The 12,500-nt window shown below is 35.6% G+C and overlaps 1 protein-coding gene across 1 annotated transcript in view; it reads left to right on the top strand.

Moving 5' to 3' along the window:
• Positions 1-2,963: 2,963 nt before the first annotated feature.
• LOC136846853 (uncharacterized) overlaps positions 2,964-12,500 on the top strand; it is a 20,076-nt gene continuing 10,539 nt past the window's right edge. Inside the window, exons 1-2 of the mRNA XM_067118122.1 lie at positions 2,964-3,074; positions 6,016-6,126. Of these exons, the coding sequence (XP_066974223.1) occupies positions 2,964-3,074; positions 6,016-6,126 (222 nt within the window). The remainder of the gene's footprint in view (positions 3,075-6,015; positions 6,127-12,500) is intronic.

Here is a 12,500-nt window from a genome sequence, read left to right on the forward strand (position 1 = left end):
GAATTGTCCGGTAATTCTATTGTCCTATGCCCTAGTACTGAATTGTCCGGTACCAAATTGTCGTATGTCCTAGTACCAGAATTGTCTGTACCAAATTGTCCTATGTCATAGTACTGAATTGTCCGGTACCAAATTGTCCTATGTCCTAGTACCGAATTGTCCGGTACCAAATTGTCCTATGTCCTAGTACATTTTTTGTCCGGACCAAATTGTCCTATGTCCTAGTACTGAATTGTCCGGTACCAAATTGTCCTATGTCCTAGTACCAATAATTGTCCGTATAAATTGTCCAGTAAATCGAATTGTACGGATACAAATTGTCCTAGTACCAAATTGTCCGGTACCAAATTATCCTAGTACCAAATTGTCCTATGGCTTAGTACCGAATTGTCTCGTACCAAATTGTCCTATTCCTAGTACCAAATTGTCTGGTACCAAATTGTCCTATGTCCTGAAGTACCGAATTGTCCGGTACCAAATTGTCCTATCTCCTAGTACCAAATTGTCTGGTACCAAATTGTCCTAGTACTGAAACTGTCTGGTAGTCCAAATTGTCATAGCACCAAATTGTCCTAGTACCGAATTGTCCGTTACCAAATTGTCTGGTACCAAATTGTCCTAGTACCGAATTTTCCGGTACCAAATTGTCCTATGTCCTAGTACCAAATTGTCCGGTACCAAATTGTCCTGTGTCCTAGTACCGAATTGTCCAGTACCAAATTGTCCTATGTTCCAGTACCGAATTGTCCAGTACCAAATTGTCCTATGTTCCAGTACCGAATTGTCCAGTACCAAATTGTCCTAGTACCGAATTGTCCAGTACCAAATGGTCCTAGTACCAAATTGTCCGGTACCAAATTGTCCTAGTACCGAATTGTCCGGTACCAAATTGCCCTATGTCATAGTACTGAATTGTTCATTACCAAGTTGTCCTATGTCCTAGTACCGAATTGTCTGGTACCAAATTGTCCTAGAACCTAGGTACCAAGTTGTCCTATGTCCTAGTACCGAATTGCCCGGTACCAAATTGTCCTATGTCTCAGTACCGAATTGTCCGGTGCCAAATTGTCCTATGTCCTAGTACTGAATTGTCCGGTACCAAATTGTCGTATGTCCTAGTACCGAATTGTCCGGTACCAAATTGTCCTATGTCCTAGTACTGAATTGTCCGGTACCAAATTGTCCTATGTCCTAGTACCGAATTGTTCGGTACCAAATTGTCCTATGTCCTAGTACCGAATTGTCCGGTACCAAATTGTCCTATGTCCTAGTACTGAATTGTCCGGTACCAAATTGTCCTATGTCCTAGTACCAATAATTGTCCGGTACCAAATTGTCCTAGTACCGAATTGTACGGTACCAAATTGTCCTAGTACCAAATTGTCCGGTACCAAATTATCCTAGTACCAAATTGTCCTATGTCTTAGTACCAATTGTCAATACCAAATTGTCCTATGTCCTAGTACCAAATTGTCTGGTACCAAATTGTCCTATGTCCTAGTACCGAATTGTCCGGTACCAAATTGTCCTATCTCCTAGTACCAAATTGTCTGGTACCAAATTGTCCTAGTACTGAACTGTCTGGTACCAAATTGTCGTAGCACCAAATTGTCCTAGTACCGAATTGTCCGTTACCAAATTGTCTGGTACCAAATTGTCCTAGTACCGAATTTTCCGGTACCAAATTGTCCTATGTCCTAGTACCAAATTGTCCGGTACAAATTGTCCTATGTCCTAGTACCAATTGTCCAGTACCAAATTGTCCTATGTTCCAGTACCGAATTGTCCAGTACCAAATTGTCCTATGTTCCAGTACCTAATTGTCCAGTACCAAATGGTCCTAGTACCAAATTGTCCGGTACCAAATTGTCCTAGTACCAATTGTCCGGTACCAAATTGCCCTTGTCATAGTACTGAATTGTTCATTACCAGTTGTCCTATGTCCTAGTACCAGACATTGTCTGGTACCAAATTGTCCTAGAAGAGAGGTACCAAGTTGTCCTATGTCCTCTGAAACCTTGTAATTGCCCGGTACCAAATTGTCCTATGTTCCAGTACCGAATTGTCGTGCCAAATTGTCCTATGCCCTAGTACCGAATTGTTTGGTACCAAATTGTCGTATGTCCTAGTACCGAATTGTCTGGTTCTAAATTGTCCTAGTACCGAATTGTTTGGTACCAAATTGTCCTAGTACCGTCTAACCAGTGGCCAAAATTGCTGTCCCTGTCATTCCTTTTCAGATTGATAACCACATTGTCTACCCAGTCTGCTCTCTCTTCTAGTGGGTAGTCAGATGGACACTCTTGTCTGAGTCTTTGCCTTGGTCTGTCCTATTCCTGCACACACTGCCCTTTCCCCTCAGTGGGTCTCAAAAATATCACTCTTCCCTTTTCTCTTCAAACCAGCAGAGTTTAGCAGCTCTGCCTTCTGAATTATGTGGTTTTGAACCCCACTCAGTGGGTTATACAGCCTTCATAAGCACACTAATTTTCTGATAGTGAAGGCAGGATTTTGGGACTTTATACCGTTTCTGGAGTCATGCCCTAGGGGCAATAGGGGTGGAAAAGTGGGGTTTAGGTTTATTGTGTGCATATGTATTTCTAGATGATCCTTCATGGGAAATATAATATATATATATATATATATATATATATATATATATATATATATATATATATATATTGTTCCTCCCATATTAACTATCATCTAGAAACACATATGCAGACCAAATCTAAACCCCACTTTTTCACAATTCCCTGTTGCCCCTGAGGGCATAACTTTTTAAAAAGGTTTAAAGACAAAAAAAAAATCCTGAAACCTCATTATCAATCAGTCAATATACAAATTGTATAACCCACTGAGTGGGGGTGTTAGGAACAATCGTTTGCCGATTGTTCCCTTAGTGGGTTGTTGCCTCCTTTTTGTGTTTGTTTTTCTTGCTGGCGAGTTGACGTCAATGGTGGATGGTGTCAGACTTCGCCAGTCAGGTTCTAAGAGCAGCAACAAGTCTGGTTGAGGGTAGCAGCAAGTCAGCTGGAGTAGCAGCAGCAGGTATCCGTACCTGCGAACATCAGGTTTGGCAGCAGAGCAGCGGAGGGTTTCTTGAGGACGAGATGGTTGCCGTGTCGGCTCTGTCATGGTCGTCGTAATTGGAGGAGGACGTCAGTACGTTTCTTGAAGGACGAGATGGTTGCCGTGTCGGCTCTGTCGGAGTTGTCCTGCAGTGTTCCTGTGAAGCAGCTTGGGGCTGCTTAAATTCTATTGAGTTCGTCTGCTGATGTTTATTGCTTTTCTGCCTGTTAATATTTATGATTTTGTATGTTTATGATTTGCTGTCTCTGTTAATAAGTTTCACTGTTCAAAATGAGCGTAAATTTTTGTGCATTGCAATGAGGTCCTTAATGGTTGTAATAACATTTGTGTATAACTGTTTGATTTACTGACTCTAATGTAAACCTAATTTAAACTTATTCTTGCTTGGCTGTCTTTAAGGAATGTCTGTGTTAAATGTTCACTGCCTTTTTTTTACTTTTTTATTTTGATTATTGCTGCTGCTAAGAGTTTAATTCATTTGTAGTAATGTTCATTTTATTGTTTATTCTAAACTGAACCTGACTCACTGTAAATATTGTAAATAAATTAATTTTAAGGTAACTTTTTGGTTTTGTTCTGCTCCTCCCTCCTTTGTTTGTCACCTCTCGTCAGTCATTTCAGCCCAACTGCTTTTTTTTTTTTTAAAGAACCTGTCGATCTCGAGAGGCGAGATCGTATTAGTTTCACAAAACCACATAATCCAGAAGGCAGAGCTGCTAAATTCTGTTGGTTTGAAGAGAAAAGGGAAGAGTGAATTTTCTGAGACCCACTGAGGGGAAAGGGCAGTGTGTGCAGGAATAGGACAGACCAAGGCAAAGACTCAGACAAGAGTGTCCATCTGACTACCCACTGGAAGAGAGTGCAGACTGGGTAGCTAATGTGGTTATCAATCTGAAAAGGAATGATAGGGTCAGCCATTTTGGCCACTGGTTAGTCATCATCCTTGGTCAAATCATCCTATGACTGGAATATTATCTGATGAATTAATTTAATTACTTATGGCAAGAGAACACAACCATTGGAGGAATGAAACCTTTCTTTCCAATTTTTATACAACGATAAATTTCGATAGAGAGCCTGGTTAGTGGTTTTTATCTGAAATGGTTAATTTTTCAAATGTTGATGGTAATGAATACGGCAGCCTACTGTCCTTTTGACCAGGCCAGAGGAAAAGAAGACAGAGATAATGTGAACAGTTCACTTATTTAGTTTTGACATGAAAATTGTGTTCACTTCACAATTATATTGACTTCATTGTTGTGTGGCTACACTGAAGCCATTTCAGTGTACTCCATACATCGGAAAGTGTTCCCACTGAACTACTTTGTTGAAACCAAAAAGATGACCTGATAAAGGGCAAAATAAAAATTCTATTCAATATGCATTTATTACTACATATTCGACGACTAATTATCACTGCAGCAAAAAATGAACTTTGGAAAATTCTGGTCAGAAACTTTGTGCTTCGCAATTATATTTCACTTTGAGGAAAAAATTTTTTGACGCTTCTATTGTTATAGTTACATAAACATATTTTTTAGACAATAGACATTGGTTAGGTATTCAGTTACGTTCTATAATTACAGGTATTTTGCAGTGTGCTGTGATGCCTGTAATGAATGTTTCATCAGTATATTTTTCATAATAGATGTATAATACAGAAGTTATATGAAAAACTGAGAAACATATATTGTCAGTGAGTCAGATACAAATTCCAAAATTCATTTTTGTTCAGATATGAACAGGGTTTGATAGGCAATCACTTTTTCATAAATTCCATTTTCAAGATACTATAACAACAATTCACACAAGGCAAAATTCCAGATACCTCGATTTTGTAATAAGAAATTTAATAAGATAAAAAATTCCGAATGACCAATAACAGCAGTTCTCGTGGCATGAAAATTAACTTCTGAATATGTAATTATAATGTTCATGTTTCCACGTGAAACTGGAAAATTTCAACAGAAATTAAAATTTTCATGACAGAGCTACAACTGCCTTTGATGATACCACAACCAAAATACCTAGATACCAAATATGAATATTAAAAGAAAGTGTCTCCCAATTCTAATTATCCTACAGAACTACAGACAGAGCCAGGACTAAATTAATACCTTAATCCAGTAACTAGATCTCAACAGCAAGCATCATTCACCCTTCCCTTCTGGATAACTATTTTGTGAATATGAAGCAAGGTGCTCTTCTAAGCTTGTAAGAAAAGGAAGTGTGGAACCAATCTTTGAACTAATAAAATTTTCAAACTACCGTTTTACACAGAGTAATCGTACTCTATCTGTATAGACATTGTTTCTATGAAATAATTATTCGTATTAAGCATGTAAACAAAGGAAGTGTGGAACCATTTTTTCATTTATAAAATATACATAAGATATACAAACTAAAGATTTTCCATCCGTAAAGATATTCTGTTAGTTTGAAGCAAAATTCCCTTATGCATAGATTTTACGATAATGAACCAATAAAGTTCTATTTAATATGTAAACAAAAAAGTTCTTTGGCCATTTTTAAGACTTACAGAATTTACCAGCTATTATCTTACATTGAGTAAACACTTCCCTTCTGCATAGACGTTCTGTGCTTATAAACCAATGGTGATGTATAAATTATCTAACTGTTCTGTAGAGTATGAACAAAATAACTTTTGAATCATTTTTTTAAGATTTATGAAACATACAACCTACTATTTTACACAAAGCTAATATTTCCCATCTGCGTACGTAAAAAGTTCTATAGAGTATATAAACAAAATAAGTTTTGAACCATTATTAAGACTTACAAAATATACAAACTTTTGTCTTACAAAAGCAAACACTTCCCTCCTGCATGCACCATTTTTTGAAGACTCGAAAAATAAAAACAAATAAAAATTCTTAGTTGACACATTCCTCCCTTCCCCAGCGAGTGCCACCAGGTGTCACCTCCGGTGTCAGAGGCAGAATGAAAGAGCGAATTGGGTTCGTGATTGAAGAAGGAGTGTTCCCTATTGACAATGGTGTCACTCACACAAAGGTAATATCACTTTTCCCCAGATCTGATTTCACGTTAGATTTTCCTTCTTTCCTCCTCTATAAAAAAGATAAAAAACTAATAATGAAAAATAAAGGCCTGTCCCTACAAAAGGCATAACGCGTTTCAATTCTGAACACAATTTTAACCACAGCTTGGCTTATTTCATTCGGCGTTTGTTTTCGTCAAAAGAATAGAATATGGAATTTGGGCCAAAGGTCAAGCGCTAGGACCTATGAGGTCATTCAGCGCTGAATGACAGAGTAAAAGGTCTGAAAAATTAAGTAACAGGAGGAAAACCTTTTGCAGTTGCTCTATGAATTAATTGTTAGGAGAGGGTTGAGGAAAGTAAGTGGGAAGAAAGAGAATACGAAACGGAGGAACAATAAAAGGAATGAAAGGGGTTGCAGCTAGGGACCGAAGGGACGCTGCAAAGAACCTTAAGTAATGCCTACAGTACAACGCATGAGGCGCACTGACGACACTACCTCCCGGCAAGGGCTGTTTTCGTCAAACAATTTTGTTTCTGTTTGTGGTGCAATTTTTCTTAAACATTGTGTGTTTACTTGTTCGTGTCTGTGTTTATTGTTTCATATTTTTATCATGAATGGAAAAGAAAAAGAAAAGCCAAAGTAAACAAGTTTAAGTACATAAATATTAAAACAGGAACTTTCTCCCTTCACTAAGGTCCTCTCAGCTGTGAAGTTGTAAAGCTCCTATTTTTTATTTACTTATTCAGTTAAACTTCGTTTTCTACTGTGGCTTTTTTTGACAAAAGACAAACCCTAAAAAAAAGAGTTTTTATTACTGGTTTGTCATGAATCTTCCAAAGCTTACCAGTTGACTAACTTTGACAATAAAGCTTAAACAAAACGTTTGTCATTTTCTAACAGGTTGACAGTCAATCTGACCAAAAAGATGAGATTATAATGCTTGGAGTTTCATCAGGATTTACAATATTCAGACATATGGACGCAAAATTTACATAAATCTGAGAAAGTAATTAAAGAGACAACTTCTTTTATGTCATGTGTCAAGAGAGTGAGAGAGAGAATCTCTCGAGATATCTCTCTGCAAGTATTTAAAACTGGATTATGACTGAGGTAAAATAAACCAACATTCCAGGGCGTAAAACCATGAAGGTTTATCACTAACCTGAGACGAAGACCATTTTCAAACTAGATATGGTCAGTCCTGCAGCCATAAACCAATTCCGCAAGAAAGCTGACTGCCACAAGGCCCCATTTGTGATGGGATTAGGTTCGCACGTTCATAGAAAAACTCTTGTATATCTGACAAGTCTATTTTGGTTGCCTCTCCCATAGTGTCAAAAGTTTGTGCTTCCTTTGATTTGAAATCTCTCTCTGTGTGCAGTTCTTGTGCTGATTTCATTTCTTGAATTTTGTCTATTTTTCCAGCTATTTGTTTTTTATTGGATTTTTGTGTATTTAGTTTATTGTTTATTAGTTAAATAATTTATTTTTTTTCTGTTTTAACGAGTGAGATCTCTTCTTTCTGTATTTCCCTTTACCTCCTCTTACTTCTTCTTAATGAACAACATATTCTTTGGAAGCTTGAATTTCATGTCAATGGCCCCTTTGGGCTTGTTCTATATGAATAGGTTTCATCTTCTGAATAATAATAATAATAATAATAATAATAATAATAATAATAATAATAATAATAATAATAATAATAATTAACTGCCATTGTTAATTTCTCCAACCAGAATTTTTAACTTTATTCTTTCTTCCTTTTTTCCTATTTCTCTCTTACGTCTCTACGTCTTATCATGCATCAGATGACTTATTCGACCTTATATTTCATCCTAAAACTCCTTCATGTTCCGCCAGCCATTTATCATCATCTCATTTCAGTCAGCGGGAACCTTTTCTTCTTCTTATGATTCTCTTATTGGATTCCTTCTCTCAGAGTTATTCTTATTCTCTCGAGTCATTTATTTCGCTATTTCTGCACTTTTCCCTCTTCTTTATTATCTTCTCCATTTCTTCTGAGTTCGGGGATCTTGCTTTTCATATATTTGATCCTTCTCATATTTTCATTCCCTCGCCTCTCGACATTCCAGAAACTTCACACTTATTCTCTCTCTCTCCCCTTTCCTTAAATATCTGATTGTCTTTCCACTGTATTTATCTTCCGTTTCCTTTTTTTTTCTCTTCCCCTACACATTCTTGTCATCGCTTTCCTTGCGTTTCTTGTTGTTGTTCTTGTTCTTGTTCTTGTTCTTGTTCTTCTTCTTCTTCCCGATCTCCCTTACGAGTTTTTTATTCGTTCATTAGATCTAATTCAAGTTTGCTGATTGAACACAAACATTGTTCGTTCCAACACTAACTTGTTCTATATGACCTATCAGACCATTAATTACATTCTCTGTCTTGACAAGGATTTATTTCTGATTTCTAATTACTTTTACAATAAATAAATGGATATTTAATTTGGTGTAAAACAGCCAAAACGCCAAAGTAAATTCCAGGAAGGCAGGAAAGAATATTAATTACATTCTCTGTCTTACCAATGTTGTAAATTTGCTTTCTAATTGCTTTTATACTACATAAATAAATGATTAAATCGGGGAGAAACCACAAAACACCAAAGTAAATTCCACGAAGGCAGAAAGAAGGAGAAGGTGGTAAAGTGCAGACCACCAGACACCTCTGCAGTTGCTTAAATATAAAAGGAATAAGGGGAAACTTTGAGTCTGATGGAAGAAGATCCCAGCTGTAAATCAAAGCAGTGACTTATTTATGAGTTTCTGATGAGCCATTCGACACTCAGGAGCGGAATGAAGTCCTGTGATACCCAGGAATTCTGAGCCAGGAAACGGCGCCTTTTCCCTTTTAGTGGAGACGCCTCTGGGAAATTCTTTCCTCCTCCTTTTGGGAGGATGAGGGCGCTAGACCTATGCCTCTTTTTAAATAAACAAAACCCACTACAGTCTCGGCAATTACCAAGGACATAATTTGGGTAATTCGGCTTCTTTGGTCAACTGAGTAACATTGAGTTTTACATATATGTATATATATATATATATATATATATATATATATATATATATATATATAAATATATACATATACATATATCTAATAGAAGGAGCCCATAAAAAAAAATAAAGGTAGAAAGTCATTATATATTTCAGAGACCAAACTGTCTCCCTCTACTGGCAAGTATATGAATGAATAAGGTAAGGACCATATATATGCATCAGTCACCTGTACAGAGAAAATTGTATATTTTTAGTATATATAATTCGTTGTATATATGACTTTTTAGTGGACTAGTTATGGGACCCGAAGCTGTGTATCTAGCTATGTTTATATAAATTTGTCTATCTATCTATCTATCTATCTATCTATCTATCTATCTATCTATCTATGTATTAATCTATCTATCTATCTATGTATACATACATACATATTTATATACATTATATGTATTTATACATATGTACAGTATAAATACATTCATATATATGTATTTTATTTATATGTAATATATATGTATGTATATACATCATATATGTATATATATATATATATATATATATATATATATATATATATATATATATATAATATATAATATATATATATATTATATATATATATATATATATATATATATATATATATATATATATATATATATATATATATATTAAAGGCACCTATAGACTGAATGGCGCCCCTAGGCAGGACTGAACATTAAGCTATTTTCGAAAATATGCAATGGAAGAACTTAGGAACATCTCAGAAGCAGACCTTGGAAATGGAATGTAGAATCAAGGCCAAAAGCCAAGCGCTGGGACCTATGAGGTCATTGAGCGCTGAAAGGGAAACTGAGAGTAAAGAAGGTTTGGAAGATGCAACAGGAGGAAAACTTTTGCAGTTGCGGTATGAAACAACTGTTAGGATAAGGAGAGGGTTGAGGAAAGTAAGATGGAAAAAGGATATGAACAGAGGTGCAGTAAAAGGAATGAAATGGGTTGCAGCTGGGAGCTGATGGGACGCTGCAAAGAACCTTAAGTGAATGCCTACAGTGTACCGCGTGAGGTGCAATGTCGACATTACCCCCTTGTGGAGAGAAGCAGACCTTGGTAGTGAAGATTAATTTTCCTTAAAGAAAACACTCGCTGCTCTCTAGAATAGGCCTAAAACTGATTATTTCAGTTATTTTACAATGCCTCTAGAGTGATAGGCCTATTATGTAGAAGTATTTCCTTCTTGAACCAGTTCGCAAGAGGTGGTAGACCCTTTCCTATTCATTTACCTAATTTATCATTATCTTGCGAGGCAGTTGGTGTATGAAAGAATCATTTGATGAAATTGAAGTCAATTTTTATAAAAGAAAAATGTCGGTGGCATCAAGTTTCTGGAAATATCTATTGTGGTTTCACCTAATTTAGGTTAATGATCCTCATGCATGTATTGTATAAATACCTTGGATAACAAGTCAGTGAAAAGTTTGCGCTTGGAACTGATTTTAAGTCACTGATACTGTATTTTTTTTTTAATATTACCGAACCTTCAGTAAAAATGATAGAACAACACATTCCGCGATAAGGTTACCCAAAACTCAAATGCTAAAGCACCAAAATATCATGATAAATACGATAACTTTCCATGAGCCATACAACAGTCAGGAGAGGCATGTAGGCATGGCAACACTGTTAGGTTCCAGGCAGCCTACCCGTGATTATTATAAGCTAGTCAGTAGTCAGTCGTTTTCGTCTGGGCTTGTTGGTTGTTCATTTACCTAATCAGAGCTCGTTTAAAGCGTTTATTTAAATTTCATTCCTCAGTCCGTGTGTTGTGGTGGGTGCTTATACATGATTATTGAAGTTCCTAACCTTAGATATTTACAGTGTTCCTCGGAGGAAGCGTTAAAATAAGAATTCATTTACGAATCAAAATCCCGGTGGCGTCAGGCAGGGAGACGATGCCACATAGCAGCAGAAAGTAAAGTTCTGATGCCTCATAGCATATAGAAAGTAAGTTCTGTTATTTCATATATATTCAATATTATATATATATATATTTTATAATATCTGCATATATTATATATTTATATATATATATTTATATATATATATTTATATATATATATTTATATATATATATATAAAATATATATATATATATATATATATATATATATATATAATATTATATATATATATATATTTATATATATATATATATATATATATATATATATATATAATATATATATATATATTAATTTTAATTCTGCACTATCCTGAATTTAAGTACAGCTGGGAGAGGAGGCTAAGTTGAAAATGGTTCGTTAGGAATGTTTAAATTAAATAGCTATAGACGCATATACTTAATAGCATGCGACGAACAACAAATATTGTTTGATGAATCTTTGGTAAAATTTTGCTTCAAACCATTACGGTAATAAGTTTGAAATAAAATGGTTCGTACAGGACTATTTAAAGTAAATATAGATGTATGTTGACTTATATAGTCACAGTTAATAAACAATAAATATTGTTGGATTATGAACTCATGGTAAAATTCTGCTTTAAACCATCATCACTCTTTAGACTTGAAAATTAAATTTTCACGTTTTAATGTGTGCTTTGAACGTTGCTGACTTTCGTTTATTTATTTGTAATGTTTTATATAACCCCAGCACCACTCCCATAAGCGTCGTGTTCGATAAAACATAAACAAAAGACGATAAATACCTCGGTAACGTAAATTCGCGATAGATTTGAACGTGAATTTCATACTGATCGTATTAGGGACACTTTCGATCACAGCATAAAAACTCCGATATCAAATAATAGTGTAAACTTAAATAATAAGGAATTTACTATACATTGTAAATAACAGACATCTAAAGAATACTCTGCTATCCCATGCACACAAAAACACTTGAGGTATGTTGACTTAACTTTCATATTTAAATGGTTTCGTTCCAAAGGTCGAATCTGAGCGAAGAAGCTTTGACAGAACAGCCCCAGAAACCCAGAGGTTCAGTAACAGCTGTTTGTGTCGTTGAAATGAAACCGCTTGTTTGCTGAGTGCTGGGCTAGAAAGTACGGTACGGTACTACAGTATATGGTACGATGTTAGTCTACGGTACGAAATCTCTTAGGTTTGGTATATCTACTAGGGTACGGTACGGTACATTTTTCAGGGATGGTACGATACGGTACGGTATTTCTCTATAGTATAATGTCTCAGAAATGGTATGAATTTTTTGCAGAAACGGTACGGCATTTTTCAGATTTTTGCTAGTGTTGGTACATTTTTTTCAGATACGGTGCGGTATTTCTGCGGTAGTGATACGGTACAGTATTTCTAGTGTACGGTATAATATTTTTC

The sequence above is a fragment of the Macrobrachium rosenbergii genome, chromosome 15 (assembly GCF_040412425.1).
Source record: "Macrobrachium rosenbergii isolate ZJJX-2024 chromosome 15, ASM4041242v1, whole genome shotgun sequence".
Taxonomy (NCBI): Eukaryota; Metazoa; Arthropoda; class Malacostraca; order Decapoda; family Palaemonidae; genus Macrobrachium; species Macrobrachium rosenbergii.